Here is an 18,325-nt window from a genome sequence, read left to right on the forward strand (position 1 = left end):
TTAACCGTAAAAGTTCGTTTTTGATTCGTTTAACTCATTTCTTGGACCAAGATCCTTTGTATAACCCGTATACATCACTTGATCATGCAAGAATCGGTTCCATCTCGGGTTTTCACCCTTTTTCACTTGGAAACCTCATTTTCTTGAAAGAAAACTCAAGAAACGAAGATAAACACGTATATATCACGATCATTACCTCGTTATTCTTGCTAGAATTGTCGGTTTTTGGATTATGAACTTGAGAGAAATGAAGAATGTTGAGTTGGGTTTGTGAAAAAAAGAAAATGAAATGTGTTTTGTGGAGATGGAGTCCGATCGGACTAAAGGGATGGATGGGGTGGGTCCCACAAGTCCATTCTTGGCCACATGTTTGGATTTCAGGAATCCGGATAATGTTTTGGATAATCTGGTTCAGTTCGTTTCTCGGTTAAACGTTTAATTCGGCTTACAACGAGGCTAAAACGGTCGTTTTTGGTCTAAAAATTGAAATTTATATAAAACCGATTTAAAAACTTAATCCATGACATTTATTAACTTAAAACGTCATATTATTAGTTATTACGCATCTTTTTCGGCTTGATCGATCGTCTCTTGCTCGGATTGGTATTAAAGGTTTCGTTTAACGTACCGACGTACTATTAAATCGAATTCCTTTTTCTGTGCTTTTAATCCACTAATCCCGAAGCTTTAATACTTCGTAACATCATTAAATATCATATATCTCGTCTATAATTGAACCCTCGATTCATTCGGGTTTCAATAACTATCGATCGTTTGATCGCATATTCAATACGGTGAATTATATATTCACATATAATCAATACAATGAACCATGTATTCTCGTATATTTACCATGGTAACTCATGTACCCGACATTACATATGACGTAACCAACGTCTACCGGTTAGGGTATACCTGGTTTCGTCGGAATCGTTACATGTATGAAGCTGGGAGACGAGAGGGTTTCAATAATACCGTATACTTTCATCCTCGGTATATTGAAAGTGGTCTTTTCTTGCATGATGAAGAGTATGTGATCGAGCACATAAAAGAGGTCATATCTTTTCACAAGGATAAACAATGGTTTATGGCACCGCATAGGATCGGGTATTTTTTTTCATATCATGATCAATTTAATTAACACTTTTAACATTCTTTTAGTTATATAAGAGTGTTGTTTAGTTTTTATTTGCCAAGTGTTGTTTAATTCAAATCATTTTCATACTTACGCAGACGGCATTGGGTGTTGATTTTACTTCAACACAATCCGATATTAAAAACTTGGAAGGGTCACATATTTGATTCACTTAAAGGTACAAAGGATCCTTCAGATTACGAGATTACAGAATTATTTGAAAAAGCCAAAAAACAGAAAATGACGTGTTATGGTTGATGTAAGTTTTCTTTCATTTATTCCAAATTGTTTGTATTTATATTTTAATTAACTAATTGTTAATTCAAATTTTAGTGTCGTCAACAACCTAACGGATGGGAGTGTGATTATTATGTTATGATGGCTATGCATGATTTTGTGATAAGTAACAAAGAACATATGGTAAGCATATTTTATGCATTCCTATTTATATATGTTTAACATCAATGTATATTAAAATGTAATATGACTTGTATTTATCTTTATGTTGTAGCTGGTAAATAAAAAAAGAATGGTTCGTCGAGATGAAACTAACGAATTTGTTGAGCGTACTTTAAAGGTGTTTATTTTATTATTCGGTGACCGTGAGGACGTGGAAGATTAATGAATGTATGCTCTCTCTTTTATAATTATTATTATCTTTTTTCATTTTCTTCAATTTTTTAGAGTTAATTACATAGATGGCTAATTAACTTTAACCCGTTTGTCCACTATGACTCGACATCTATCCTTTGACCCCAACGCCTATGCTTGCTAACGGGTTTGTGATAACATAGATCACATACAATGTTAGGCCCAAAGGGCTTTGTATTAACTTATGCATTTATATTTCCTCGATTTTGTTCTAGGTAGCTAATAGACAAATTATTTTGTGTGTATTGGTTGGTGACAATTTTTTTTATGTGTAGCTTGTGGTGGATAAAGGAGGCTTCATTGCATGAAGTGGAATGAACTTTTTAACTGGTTGAAGGAACTTTTTAATTGATTGTTTATGTAAGGTTGTAGTGAATCTTTGGATATTTTTATATGTTTTTAATGCTTTTGGACTTGCTGTAGTTGTTTTATATATTTATAAAATGACTCACTAGTATATTAATTTTATTTATGTTTATATGGTTTTGAATTAATTTTAATGTGAATGGTTCAGTAATATTGTAATATTATTTAATATAATGAGAATGACTTAAAATTTGTTCAAATAAGGCGGTGGTAAATGAGTGTTAATAAGGCGGTTTTGCATTGTTCATATATAGCGCTTTTGCATTGTTCATATATGGCGGTTTTGTTTTGTTCATATATAGTGCTTTTGCATTGTTCATATATGGCGCTTTTGCATTGTCAAATAAAACGCTTTTGAATTGTTCAAATATAACGTTTTTTGTTTGCTCAAATATCACGGTGCATCTGTTTGGTGATTATCAAATATAACGATATCTTTTATAGCGGTCACTAAACCGCTTTATTTAGTTCAAAAACGTTATATTTGCTCATCATTTTTGTACTAGTGTTTTACTTTGCCATTACTGGTTAACATTAACAAAAAAAAAATTAAAAAAACCAATATATGTGATTCATTATAAATGATGAAGCGGCGCTATCTTTCTCACATGCATACAAACATAAAAGGAGAGAGAGAGGAGTGCCAACATAATTGCTATCAACTAATTCACCAAACTGACAATGATCAAGATGTCTTTATTAACTTTACAAGTCAATGCAACAACCCTTTTGCTTTATTCATAAACTTTCTAGGTTCCATGTCAAACATCAGAGAATTTGTTATATTGTCACTTGAACTCTAAGCATCATTCTACCCAACTTCAAGATTTATATATAGATATGCGTATACATATACACGCACTTGCATTCAACTTCATATCTTCTGTGAAGTTTTTGTCATATTTGAAAATGAGGTCAAAACCACAACATCCTGTGCACACCAAGCATATTGTCACTGGCATCATTGTTACATTTTTTCTTTTCTTTGTATTTAGATCAACATTTTCATCTTCCAACGAGAAAGTTTCATACGCGATTCCCCAAACGATCATCCCAAAAGCTGTTTCAGATTCGTTTAGAAACATTCAAAAGGTGGCAAAATGCTCACCAACATGCACTAAAATCCCACCTTCTTTAGCACAAGCATTAGTCCACTACACAACCTCTACCATCACCCCACAACAAACTATCAAAGAAATATCTATAACTAAAAAGGTTCTAGACAAGAAGTCACCTTGCAACTTTCTTGTTTTCGGGCTAGGCCACGATAGCCTAATGTGGAGCTCGCTAAACTTCAATGGGCGCACAGTGTTCTTAGAAGAAGACGAGGCGTGGATCGAGCAAATCAAGAAAAGGTTTCCAATGTTAGAATCATACCATGTGACCTATGATAGCAAGGTGAACCAAGCCGATAGCCTTATGGAAGCCGGGAAAGGTTCAGAATGCACCACGGTTGGTGAACCTAAGCACTCAGCGTGTCAATTGGCACTTAAGGGTTTGCCTAGTGATGTTTATGAAACAACGTGGGATTTGATTATGGTGGATGCACCCACAGGGTACTATGATGAGGCACCAGGGAGAATGAGCGCGATATATACAGCTGGGATGATGGCAAGGAACCGTGAAGAGGGGGAGACTGATGTGTTTGTGCATGATGTGAATAGGTTAGTTGAAGATAAGTTTTCTAATGCATTTTTGTGTGAAGGTTATATGGTGAAGCAAGAGGGGAGGTTAAGGCACTTCAGGATTCCTAGTCACAAAGATGACCCTAACAAGCCCTTTTGTCCTTAAGGTTCAATTTCAACAACAATTTGATACTAAGATATTGATTCTTCATATTTTTACTTTTGGTTCTTGTTATGAGAATCTTGAATTTTATTTTGTTTTGAGCATGCAAAATAAACGGGATATATGATTAGTGGATTAGATATTTGTGAAACCCATATTTTCTCCCGCAAATTAAACACGTATTAACTACATTACAATATACAAAATCACTTTTGGGGTAATCAAGTCCCAAAATTTACAGTGACAACCAAAAACTGTTTGTTTGATTGTAAGGATAAAGAAAAAATGAGAAGGGGAACATTGGTCCAATAATCCTCTATCCATTGTTTTTCTCCTTCGTATTATAAATGGTTTGAAAAGTATTAAAAATGTGATTTTCATTAACTTTGCACAAAGATAATATGATAATATATGTGTTATATAATTAACTATTCCGTTCTAAAACATGTGAGTTCCGTAACAAAACAAACCATGTCCAAAACAGAGAAAAGACGAATGAGATATGATACTTAAATTTGTGTGATTGAAACTACCAAAGTTGTGAAACATTGGAAGAAACTGGATTGAATTTGTCTGGCATATGATCGAAGTCAGATGCACCTTGTGGTGAGGCATAAATGAGAGCTTTCTACAAATGTTGTTTCCTTACACAAAAAGTCGCACACTACGTGTGTGGGTGACGAAAATAATGTGGTCTTTACACCTTGTACACTAAGCTATGGATCAATGGCAACAAGTTAATACTAAGCTCCTACTAGTATGTATTTAACAATTTACTACTGAAGTTACAGGTCACCCACAAGGTTTACTAATAAGTTCTTAATCGACCTTGAATCATGATTGCATCAGCTGACTAGTGACTGACTAGTGACTATTCTCATTCAAGCTATATTAAGGGACATTGATGCAGACCCGGGAATCTTCGAGCCTCTGACCCAACAGAAACCGGGCCTAAACCAGATTCCACAAATAGGTTGTTGGTGAATTAGATTCAGGCTGCACATGGTCCCAACAAATGCATAAAGAAAATAAGAGAACCAGTTCACTACGTGCAATTTCATTTTCTTTGTTTATCATTTTGGATATTTGAATTTCATGCATGTTACTTTTTCAACTTTCGGTTCCTAGTTTTATGCCATATCTAGTAGTGGGGATATGGACAGTGAATTTTCATCTAATTCTCTTGTATATTTTAAACATTATGATAGTGATTTTAGTGTAATTAGAAATTAACTTGTTGATCAAGTTAATTGTAATATGAAACTAAATAAGTCGGGTGTAGGATGCACACTTATTTGATCTAATTATAATTTATAATCCAAATGGTACTTAGGGGCGAAGCCCTAAGTCATGGAGGTTCCAAGGGGGCAACACCCCCTTGGCGGGGGTCCGGGCGTGCAGCACCCCTGGTTGGCTAGACAAATAAGTTAATTAATTTCGAAATTTAATGAAACCAACAGGAGCGTACTCTCGTAAATATCATACTCAAGTCTTGCTCAAATCAATCTGAGTTTATCTGGTCAAAATATTTGGGAACCACAAATAATTTGTTCTGATAATGTTTACACGACTCTCAGATATCCAAAGATACTCGTTTGCAGAAAAGGAGAAAAAGGGGCATAGAATTTGAACAACATTTACTCATTCACAATTAATTGTGAAACTTTCGTGTCTTGACTATCTTGATTAGCTTTCGAGAGGGGAACAAAGGATCCATAAGTCGTTTTTCTAGTGGTGTAACTGTAACCGGAGTCCGACTTATGTTGCCTGGTGTTTAAAAGGGCGGTGTAACTGTAACCCGATTGAATCCGTTTAAAGTCCTAACTAATCCAGTGTGAATCATAACATCTGGCATCAAAGCCTAAATTCGATCCATCCGGTTCGCTTTCGCAAACCCTTGTAAAAACCATGGCTGATCATAGTAGAACCCTTGAACAAACTGTTCAATAACTCCAAGAACAACTTTGTGACTTGACCCTTGCCATGACAAGGCAAGGCAGAAACCAACGTACCCCACCCCACTATCACCGTAATGATGAGGATTACGAAGACTGCGAATATAGTTCTAATGTTGGAGATTATAATCCGTATGGACGAAGATCACACGAGCGGTACCACCACAACGACATCAAGGTCTATATTACTGAGAATGACGAGAAACACGACGCCGACATGTTTATCGAGTGGCTTCGAACGGTGGAACGGGTTTTCAATTATAAACTGGTACCAGAAGACCGGAGAGGGTGAAGGTCGTTGTTCTCAATCTACGTAAGTACGCTTCCACTTGGTGGGAAAATGTTTTCTTCGATCTTGAAAGACAAGGAAAGGATATGGTGAGGAATTGGAATAAAATGAAGAAATTACTCAAAGAAAAGTTTATGCAAACAAATTATCTTCAAGAAAACTGTGCTAGACTCCATCATTTGAAGCAGGGAACTAGGCCATACGAGGAGTACTCACAAGAGTTTGAGTACCTCTTGAAGAAGTGTGGGTCCGATATCTAGGTGGTCTCAGGTACAGGATCACAAATGTGGTCAAACTTCAGCAACTTCAGCATAAACAAGTTTGAACCCTCCCGATCCACCACTTCTAAACTTAACCCTACCCAATGTCTTAACCCTAGTCCCAAAACCACATCCTTAACCACTCCTAAAACTTTAACCAAACCTTAATCCACATAAGTACCCTCCCAAGACCATCATTGTTGTTTCTGATGCCCAGGTTTGGGTCACTCTGCGTCAGAATGTCCTAATACTCGAGTCGTAACCCTAGTAGAATTGGAGACCACCAATAATCCTATCCCAACGAGACTATAGGAAGTACACTCGATGTATTAGAACTACCTCTTCATGAAGGCGAATTCCTGCTGATAAGAAGAGGCCTTAACAATAATGCTGCCTCAAGAGATGTCTTCCAATGAGATTCTATATTCCATACCCGTTTCACCGTTGTTAATAAGGTTTGTTCACTCGCTATAGAACAAACCCCACTAAGTCGAATGGAATTCGCAAACAAGTTGAAGAATTATTAGCCACATGATTGATTCGTGAATCACTAGCCCCTGTGCCAATTCCGACTCCTTTGGTACCCAAATATAATGGAGAGTGGCGCATGCTAGGGATTGTAGTGAGACCCAGACCCGATGGGAATACTCAAAACCTAACATAATTGAGATGGGTCATACCCGTCCCATTAGGGTGTGGAACACGTCTAGGATTACTTTTAAAATTTTTCATGGGTTTGGGACTATATGGCCTCGGTCCCGGTGCCCTACTTTAGCATTGGATTTACTCATAAACACAGTTTTAAATATTTGGGTGAATTGAACTTTTCGCGGAATATAAAATCATCAAACCTTCATTACAAAATATTAAAATCTTGTATTTAAACTTTCAAATTATCTTAACATAAAACATCATAATTTTTCTTCACTAGATGTCAGTCAGCTCAGTCCATGCCATGTGTCCCCCTCAAGTTAGCTCATTCATCCTATTTGCCTACGTGCATACTAAAAGCCAGCTACGCTGAGTGAGTTCTAGTTAATCAGGCAACATACATTACATTCTCATACTTACATATACGTATCCGGAGATACATATTACATACTTAACATATTTACCTTTATATTAAACATACATACATACATGCATGCATACATACATACATACATACATACTTCCAAACTTTCATTCTTTCATACTTTCATTCTTTCATATTTTCATTCTTTTATATTTTATATTACTTTACATACATACTTATACGTTTTAAAGAGTCTTTCGCCCTATAACCACACAGATATTGTTAGGGTCTGGTCTCTACATTCACAGATATTACGAGTGTCTATTCCCTACATTTGCAAATATTATCAGTAGATAAATTTATGAAATTCAAATCGATTAGTATCGAAAACAGTCGTTTAATGAGTTGATTTTGCAAGTGAGTTGGAGAAAAATTTGAATTTGTGAGATGAAATGATGAGGTTTTGAATTGGTGTGATTATATACATATAGCAGGGGAAGAAGTTATTATTCTTATTATTATTACCAGGTGATAAGAGATGAGACGAGGCGGTTGTTATTGTTATTGATATGAGAGAAAGCAAGCGAGAGATTCTTGTGTCTGTAAGGTAAGGTGGTTGTGTTGTGTATAGTGATGAATGAAATGAAGGTCAAATGACATTTCGGTTACACTACTTCATTTATATTTATTTTTTTTATTTAGACTTTTAAATTTATATTATATTATGTTATAGAGTAAAGTGTCAAAATTATTTACTTTATATCACAACGGAAAGTGTTAAAATTGTCTCTAAGGTTTTATCAAATATGCAACTTTATTCCATAAATTCTTTTTTATGCAACTGAACCATTGAGGTTTCCAACTGCATGTCAATTACGTTCAAATCGTTAACTCCGTTAAATTTTTTAAACAGTCTTTTTAGTTTCATTATTTATAATATTTTAAAAAATCTAAATCCCTTAAAAGCTTAAATCCCTAAACCTCCAAATCTTTTATGCCGTCATCACCACCATCACGGTATTCTACTTCTTCATCGACTGAAACACCCTGTCATTCACAAGAACCCCAATTTCATTTAATCTTCAGTGGTTTTGATTCTAGAACAAAGATCGTTGAGTCCTAGTTCGATAACGAAGATCGAAGGTTTATGGTTATTTTGGAAAATCTTTAACTCAAAGGAAGCCAAAGACAAAAATAAGAAAAGTGAGAATGATTTGTGGCCAAATCATAACTCAAAATATACATATAAACGATTTTTTTTAAAGTCAAATGTTTCCTCTGTCATTTTCGTTAAAAAAAAGACATAATGACGAAAATGAATAAAAGACACAATTATAACTAAAAAATAACACAATGCCAAACAAAATATAATACACTGTTGAATATTATGACACAATATAAAAAAAAAAGATACAATGTTAAGGAAATAAGACACAACTTATGACAAAATAAACACAAAACACAATGATAAACAAAAAGACACAATATTTTTTTCTCTCAACATTGTGTTTTTTTAATTGAGGTAGATGGTGGAAACATATTTGTCTTTATACTTTTTTTCATTTTTTATTAAATTTTGTGTTATGATTGTTTATATTATTATTTTTATTTTTACGAAGTTTTTTTTGTGTGGCTATAAATCATTCTCATCCTTCTCACTTTTTTCTCCTATTGTAGAATAACTTCACACTATTTTAAATATAAAACTTGTATTAAATAAAAATGAAAAAAAATGGAGAATGGGGAAAGGTGTATACCCTAGGGTTTAAGGGTGATTTTGAGTGGTAGAGGGAAGCTGGCGTGGCGAATGAGAGAAATAGTGTTGAGGGATGCATACCCCTTAACCTTATGGGTCATTCTCCACCATTCTTCAACACTATTTAATTTATATTTCTTATTTTTAAATATAAATCATATTTAATAAATTAAAAACACAAAAAATAAAATAAAAATGGTAAGTGGATATTGTTATATATAACAAATAACAAGTTTGGTGGAGCTAAGTGGCGATTGGGCCACTTGGCGGCACCATATTGATTGTTGCAAATTTGGTTTTTCTTTAATTCGATACTCTAACAAACATAATGGAACCGACCGAATTTGCAAATACTCACAACCTCAATGCACCGATATTTACCCATGCTGAGTTTACCAACCGACTCCACCCCGTTGGTCCACCATGATTTTTATATTTTTTATAACATCCTGCTTTAAAAAAGAATAAATAAATTAGATTTTGTTTAGTTAATAATGTGTTGTTAAGCAGTTTAGATAAATAAACTATTAGAGTGTGAGTTTGGACATTTAAAAGATAAAATAAGGGATGATGATGGGCTTTAGGTCCATGGGCTTAAGGGTATATAAACCCTTTAAACCACCTAAAACCCTCATTCTTATCTCTAAACCTCCATACACTCTCAAAAACACACACAAACACCCTCCCATATCCCGAACCAAGATCCGAAGCAAAAGACCCGAGCTTGTGGGGTGCTGGAACGTCGTGACGAACAAGACTTACATCAAGACTAGATCGTGTTCGTAAACCGATTCGTTTAAAGGTACGTTTTATAACGAAATACTTGTTCGGCTCGTTTAGGATTCCTAGATCTGTACAAATGAAAAAGACTAATCAAACGTGATGATTCTCGTTGAAATACGTTAACATCTGATAGGTTATTTCATCAAACGATTAGCCGGTTATAAAACATGGATCAAATACACCATTAAACCTTAATGTTTAGATATTTGGCTGATTGGGTTTAGTAGGCGCTGTGATTCCGAGCCTATTGATACCAAATTCATGTTATTTCATCGTGATTTGAAGAATAATTAGGGATCTGGTGTATGTTGACCATCGTTGTTCTTAACGATTTTGACTTTGACATCTGTTTTAAAGATTGGATAAGTCTGATGCTCATTCGCTATGTCAAACGAATGGCTGATCATTCGTGAAGTAGTCATAGTGAATAAGATACATTCGTATGTTCTGGTAACGAACGAGCCTTCCATTTGTCCTATAGAAGTCACGAATGACCTTATTCATTCTTTATTCATTCATTCGTCATGAGGAGACAACGAATCAACCATTCGTTATAGATACATTCGTGTGCTCCTGTAACGAATGAGGCATTCATTCGTCTCAAAGAAATCACGAACGGCCTAATTCATTCGTTACTCATTCATTCGTCTCAGATCAAATCATTCGTTATAACAAATGGAACCATTCGTCATAACGAATGAGATAGCGAATGGTGCTTAACCATGAATAAATTATAGCTCCAGTATTTTATGAAAATTAGGTTTTTGATAAAATTTTATTTTTGACCTGGCAGCTCGACCCTAGCCAGGGGCTCTACCCATTAGACCCTGCTATGAGCTGCCGCCCCTAGAACCCACTGCCAGGGGCGCTGCCCTCGGACCCCCGTTCGTTGAGGGTTTAATTGAACTAAAAATATGATATGGGTAGTGATAGAAATTGATACGTATAATTGTTATACAGTTAGCCATGCCTAGTTAAAGAAAGGAGTTACCATTAACTCTGAAAGGAACCAAGCTCAGTTGAGTTTCTAGTCCCACTTCCTCATTATGTTTTAGGGGTTGTGTGCATACTCGATGTGATTAGTTAATTCACATACCTTAAGTGGTAAGTGTATGATATGTGATTGTTTTATAATTGATTTATGAATGTTATTTGAATGCTATAGAAAAGATTAAGAGTATGTATGAAAGTATATAAATATATATATGTAGAAAAGTATGTATGATTGTATGGTGCGAGGGTGGCAGACCCTAATAATATATGTAAAGTAGGGTGGCAGACCCTAATAATATCTGTGAAGGAGGGTGGCAGACCCAAAAAATATCTGTGAAGGAGGATAGCAGACCCTAACAATATTTGTGAAGGAGGTGGCAGACCCTAATAATATCTGTGAAGGAGGGTGGCAAACCCTAATAATATTTGTGAAGTTATAGGATGAAAGGCTATTTAAAATGTATAAGTATGTATGTAAAGCAAGATAAAATATGAAAGTATGAAAGAAAGAAAGAATAAAAGATTTAAAAAGAGTATATACTTATGTATGTATGAAGGTAAGATAAGCAGGTTAAGTAAGTACTATGCATCTACGGATACGTATGAGAATGTATGTGATTGTATTGTATGTTACCTGCTTTAACTAGAACTCACTCAGCGTAGCTGACTTTTAGTATGCACACGGGTTAATAAACTGAATCAGTTAGCTTGAGGGGGACACATGCATGGTAGAATCTGAAAAAGCTGGCATCTGCAGAAAGATTTGTCATGATGTTAAATAAAATGTTTTTAAAGACAAGTTTGAATGTTTGTCACGAATGATTGAAGTTTTATTTATTCCGCGAAAGTTTTAATTAACTATGATATTTAGAACTGTGTTTATAAGTAAATTCAACGTCCAAGTATGACACCGGGACTGGGGCCTTACATATTTTTCTGTGGTTTAGCTCTGATATCATAACAAAATTAAACGAAACCGACCGAGCTCACGTCGAGTTACCACCCATTTTTTCTCCACAGTCTCAACCATTCCAGCTAACAAAAAGAGGAAATGGAAAATAAGTTGTGTGAGCATCGTGGCCACCATCACGCTAGTCCCATCACATGTCACGTGGTGTTTTGAAACCCGACCCGGCCGGTCCGACCGGGACCCGATCCCTATACCGGGTCGGGTCAGTGTATTTGGGTAGTTTTGAAAAACCCGACCAGATTTGCGGGTGGGCGGTCGGCCCGACGGGTGAATCGGTAAAACCCATTTTCCTAAATCCAAAATGAAATGTGGATTCGAACTTAGATTATTTCGAAGATAGAAGCTTAAAGAATTACCCATGAGTCAACCAATCAAGTTTCATTAATGTCTGTATTGATCAAACATAAATCATATATATTTAAAAAACAATGTATAAAACATAGATAAATATTAAAGTTTGTTATTATTATTATTTTTAGTTATTATTATTATTTTTTATATGTATATGAATCTATAATATATATAAACGAAACATTTAAAAGCTCTTTGGTTGCTCCTTACATTCTCTCAAGTCACCAGATTGCATTATTTGTAAATGGAGGCTTCTAATTCATTTGAACCGAATTCACGGGTATGGGTCTTACCAAACTCAGATAGTTTTTAAACGGGTTATAACATCACATTAAATTAAAAATTAATCTCACCAAATTATTGATGTGAAAATCCTATAAAATAGGGATATACTAAAACTTATTATATTATTTTTTTTAAAAAAATATATATTATTTATAATTAAGAAACAATTTTATAGAATAAGCGGATTTTGGGTCTCACCAAACCCAGATAACTTTTAACCGGGTTATAACATCTTAGTGTTTTGTGAAACCCTTTTATCATCAAACTATAATTATATTATTAACTTCCCTACAATAAATAACATTAAATTCCAAAAAGTATATAAATATTAAAAACGAATAATGTAAAACAACCTCCGTAATACGGGGGATAAGATAAACTAAAAATTAATATCTGATTTTTTTTAAAAAGATATTATTATAATTAAAAAACAATTTTATGGTACAAAATAAACAGGTATTGGATCTCACCAAACCCACATATCTTTTAAATCGGGTTATAACATCTCATTTATTTGTAAAACCTTTTATCATCAAACTACAAGTATATTATTAACTTTCATATAATAATAAAATTAAAATTTAAAAAATATATAAATATTAGAAACATATAATATAAAACAACCCCGTAGTACAGGGGATAAAAACTAGTTTTATATGTGTATATATATATATGCAAATATATATTTAAATTATTTATGACGTCATCCGGGTCAAACACCAGTCCGCCCTCCCTGGTCGGTCCGACCTTTGACCTGGTATAGCGTCCGGGCCGGGTCTGAAAACATTGACGTCACGTGAACACGAATGGCGCGGTGTTTGCGTGAAGGGGGGAGCCATGTCAGCCTGTTCCGTGAGCCTCCGTGAACCATTAGGGATAGCCTAGTAAAAGACACACTCGTAGCAATTTATTTTTTAGAATAATCAATGTACCATTCGATACCTCCGGAAGTCCTTCAATTCTTTGAAATTTAATAAATTAAGGAAATATTTTGGACGTGTGTGTATAAACGGTTGCATCAACACTAAACCCCTTTGACATTATCGACCATAAATTCTCTCCGATCAAACTCTAGACCCCGGGCATGGACATTCCACCAGAGATCATCACCAACATCCTGTATCGTCTACTGGCGAAATCTCTTGGTCGCTTCAGGTGCGTTTCCAAGAGTTGGCAAGCTCAGCTTTCAGAACCACAATTCATCAAATACCATCAAAATACCGTCAACCGCAATCCCCTCATCTGTGCTTCCTTTTGTAGCTCACTCTATTCACTCCCATGCAATCAACTTGAAGAAAACCCAAAGAAACTTAGCTCTGAATTGCCTCGCCCCGATATATTCGTTTTCCTTGGTTCTTGCAATGGTCTTGTTTTGAGTTTTGTTGAGGACTTTGTGAATGCTCATTCGCTCGTTGTCTTCAACCCCACAACCACGAAATTCGTGGAGTTACCAGAATCCGGTTATGAGATGGTAAATAAGTTGTTGGAAATAGATACTATGTATGGATTTGGCTATGATGTGTTGAATGATTATTACAAGGTTGTTACAATCTCGTACTTTCATTATAACTATATGCATCCGCCTGATAATATGTTTGTGCATATTTATAGCCTTAGAAATAATACTTGGAAGTGTGGGATTGATTCTCCTTATGATCATTCTCATGGTAGGAGTTTGCATGGTGTTTTTGTCGATGGGTTTCTTCATTGGATTGCTAACAAAGTTTCGAATCGTGTACCAGTAATTGTTGCTTTTAATTTAGCTGATGAGACATTTAGTGAAGTGCCATTGCCCAATTTGGATGGTCATGTTGATATCATGTCTAAGAGTAGTTGTAAACTTGTTGTTTATGGTGAAGAACTTGGTTTATTTATGGAAGATAGGGTGTGGTTGATGAATGAGTATGGGGTTAGGGAATCTTGGTCAGAGATCTTAATCCATGGTTTACATGAAATTCCAATGATTGAACGAAAGATTTTTTGTGAAGATAGGAAACTTTTGTTGGTTAGCAGCGGTTTAATATGGATATATGATGTTGAAGAAGGATCATTTTGTAGAACTATTAATATTTCTAGGAATGTTACAGGCTTGACGGTTAAAGGTGGTTATGTCGAAAGCCTTGTCTCGCCGAAATTCGGTGAAACCAATTAGAAACCAACATATTCAAGTGAAGGTTCATGGGTGGAAGTAAGGTTTAATTTATAATTTCAAGCATTAATGTGCATCTTACAATTTGTCTGAGTGATTGAGTTCAGTTGCATACGTTGAGCATAAGATGAATGTCAACATTTTTTAAGTTTTGTTCTCAATAAGTTGCCTTGTTATATTTTAGATTGTTAGAAGCAATAATTTTAGTTATGTTTCTTGAATATGGATCCTTTATAATGATGTGTTTCACTATATTGATCACATCTTGTACAATGTTAATTGTTCCTGTATGTGTTGACTTCTGAAGCATATTCCACCCAGTTTTGAATTTATTTTACTAATTTTGTAAAAACAATGTTAAAAGTAGCGAAAGATTAATCATGCATTGTGTGATGGCGTTGATAACTGAAAGACAAGGTACATGAACCAATAGGTCGGTGTCCAAGGCTTGATGCAAAACTATTATCAAGCCGATGGTCTCACCGGAAGCAACCTCTTTGTTCGTGCGGTTGTCTGCATCTTACCCTCCTCAGACCCTACATAGTTTTGCTATTGATGGAATATACTGAGTGCGATGATGATGATTCTTTTATCTATCTTTATATACCATAAAGGATTTTAATCAATTTTCGTCATTTTGTGTTATCCATAGTTTATTTCGATTAATTTTAGTACCTTTTATCATTGATTTGATTCCTAGTCACACATTTCATTACATGGATACTATGTGTTAAGAAAATATTTTTTGGAGCATAGGATCTACGCTCGAGCAGCCCGTGTATCTTCCAAATTTGAGGAAAGTTGAGCCATCATCAAATAACTTGTATGAGTAGAATTTTGTTGCCTACATTTTTTTTTGTTTCTATTAATTAATTTATTTATTCTTAGTAAAAATGGTAGTTGGATTACGAGTGAAACTAAGAGCATCTCCAATGCAAGTGTTCACATTTTATTGAGATCTAGGTGGAGCTTATGTGGATAAGAGAGGAGAGAGAATTAAAGAAGAGATGAGGTCTGACATTCAGTTTTTTTCGAAGCATATGTGAATAAAGATTGTGAGAGATGATTAGGAGTGAGAAGAGGAAGAGAGAAGAGAAAGAGAAGAATTTGAATGCTAACTAGACTCATCCAGTTTCTTTATGCATTGTACATGCTCTAATGACTTATGGTTTTATCAGTTTGTCGGATTATGCTTTGAGCTAGTATCATTGAATTGCAAGCATCTTTTGGGTGTTTATTATTGACTAGCCTAGTAATTTAATGAAGTGTCTTGTCGAAATTTGGCAGAACCAATTAGAAACCAACATATTCAAGTGAAGAAGGTTCATGGATGAAAATAAGGTTTGATTTTGATTTTCAAGCATGTTTCTATAAGTATGCATCTTACAATTTGTCTGAGTGACCGAGTCCAGTTGCATATGTTGAACATGAGAGATTGTCAAATTATTTCGGTTTTGTTCTTAGTAAGGTGCTTTGGAATATTTTAGATCCTTAGTAGCAATAGTTTGTTATGTGCCTTGATTTACATCCATGCACATCCACAGTAGTTGGGAACATGGATCAATCAGTTACTATTATTATTAGATAGTGGTCTTGGTGGTGTTAGTACGTGGTGATGGTAGTTATTTTCTTAAGGCTTTAAAAAGTCATGCATGTTTAACTTTTGGATTATGAATGAAAATATTATGATTTGATAAATCAAAGTCTCTTCTCAAAATCTATTAATTCTATTCTGGTTTCCGTCTATTTTCTTTGAACCTTTAGATTAACGAACGAGGTTCGTAATAGTGGTATCAGAGCTGCCGTGATCTCCCCGGACTTATGGCTGCTCAAACTCTATCCGAAACTGAGTTCTGTGAATGGGTGAATGAATCATTTGTGAGACTCGAGTGCCAATTTCAAATGTGTTCACCGCGCTCCGATCGATTCGAATCTCGTTCGAAGCCCACTACACCCCAACACCGCCACCACCAGTTTCAGCCCAAAAATTTGCAACTCCGCCACCTGCCTTATCATCCACTTTCGCCACACCAACGCAAACTGTTGTCGAACTACCACCGAAATCAACCCCTATTAACAAACCACCTCCATCCGTGTTGTTTGCAACCACCGCTGCATCGCCATTAACACACCTACCTACAAACAACACACTTTTTCCTCCAAACTCAGCCACCAAACGACCTGAATCAGCACCAAATGCAAGAACAATTTCAACAACTTTAGTGGATGTTCTCGGACCTCCACCATCTCCGGATCTGGAAACAAAGTCTATTGTTGCTACCATTCTGATTCTGACTGTTTGAACGATGAAGACCACAAACCTTTGGAGGATGGCTTCACATTCAAGGACACTGATCAAGAAGAACCATGCCATGATACCAGAGTGGCACCCACCGTGGCGCTCCGTTGTAACTGCTCCGAACACCGTTGGAAGGCTCGAGTGGCGCCCGCCATGGCGTGTCGAGAAGACCTGTTCCGATTTTATCCTTGAGGATAAGGATGTTTTAACCGGGCGGGATTGTTACGTGCCTTGATTTACATCCATGCACATCCACAGTAGTTGGGAACATGGATCAATCAGTTACTATTATTATTATTATTATTATTATTATTATTATTATTAGATAGTGGTGTTAGTAGTGTTAGTAAATGGTGATGGCAGTTATTTCCTTAAGGCTTTAAAAAGTCATGCATGTTTAACTTTTGGATTATGAATGAAAATATTATGATTTGATAAATCAAAGTCTCTTCCCAAAATCTATGAATTCTATTATGGCTTCCGTCTGTTTTCTTTGAACCATTTGATTAACGAACGAGGTTCGTAACATAGTTTTGCTTATGTATCTTGAATATGGATCCTTTATAATGTTGTGTTTCACTTTAGATTGTTAGTATAAATTGAAACTTATGGAGAGAGTTAAATGTTCATGTATGTGTTTGATTTTCGTTCCATTTTGTGTTATCAGTAGTTCACTGCTATTATTTTTAGTACTTTTGTGTCACACTTAAAATTATATGGATACTATACTTTACACGTCAAGAAATACTTGTAGAGTAGGGGATCTTTCTTGATTAAGCATGCCCCCATCCTGCTATCACAAGACCTATAAAATAACTTGCTATATAATTTGTTTCACTTTTTTTATGAGTCAAAATGATAGTTGGAATACGAGTGATGCTAATGACTTATGGTTTTAATCTGTTTGTTGGACTATGCTCTAAGCTTTACAAAGCCTCTTTTTGGAGTCTATTATTAACTTACATAGCTAGTTAACTATGTTTTGTGCGTGTTGTTGATGTATACATATATATCATACTAGCTTTTAGCATGCGTATTACGTGGGTTACTTTAATTTTTTAGTTTTAAATTATTATGAATATATTATTTTAATTACAAACCAAGTTGGCCCATAAAGAAAGACAGTATGTGCTCATCTTTTTTAATGTTTATAGTGGCGACAATTTGCAACATAGTATTAGTACTCGAATCTGTTAGTTAATGCCTTCTAGATTCAATTGATGCCCCAAAACCAAACATGAACAGCCTCCTACACTTCATTAAAGGTCATTCAAACTTCC

The 18,325-nt window shown here is 35.1% G+C and overlaps 1 protein-coding gene and 1 pseudogene across 1 annotated transcript; both read left to right on the forward strand.

The window, feature by feature from the left end:
- The first annotated feature begins 2,794 nt into the window (after nt 1–2,794).
- Nucleotides 2,795–4,028, forward strand: LOC143584440 (glucuronoxylan 4-O-methyltransferase 1 pseudogene; annotated as a pseudogene).
- Nucleotides 4,029–13,631: 9,603 nt separating this feature from the next.
- On the forward strand, nt 13,632–14,913 carry LOC143584441 (F-box/kelch-repeat protein At3g06240-like). The gene has a single exon (XM_077066498.1). It carries the CDS (start codon nt 13,682–13,684, stop codon nt 14,747–14,749), a length of 1,068 nt encoding a protein of 355 aa, XP_076922613.1. The 5' UTR covers nt 13,632–13,681; the 3' UTR covers nt 14,750–14,913.
- The last annotated feature ends 3,412 nt before the right edge of the window (nt 14,914–18,325 follow it).

The sequence above is a fragment of the Bidens hawaiensis genome, unplaced genomic scaffold (assembly GCF_021521415.1).
Source record: "Bidens hawaiensis isolate Kalapana, Puna unplaced genomic scaffold, B.hawaiensis_p1.1 tig00033129_1, whole genome shotgun sequence".
NCBI classification, from domain to species: domain Eukaryota; kingdom Viridiplantae; phylum Streptophyta; class Magnoliopsida; order Asterales; family Asteraceae; genus Bidens; species Bidens hawaiensis.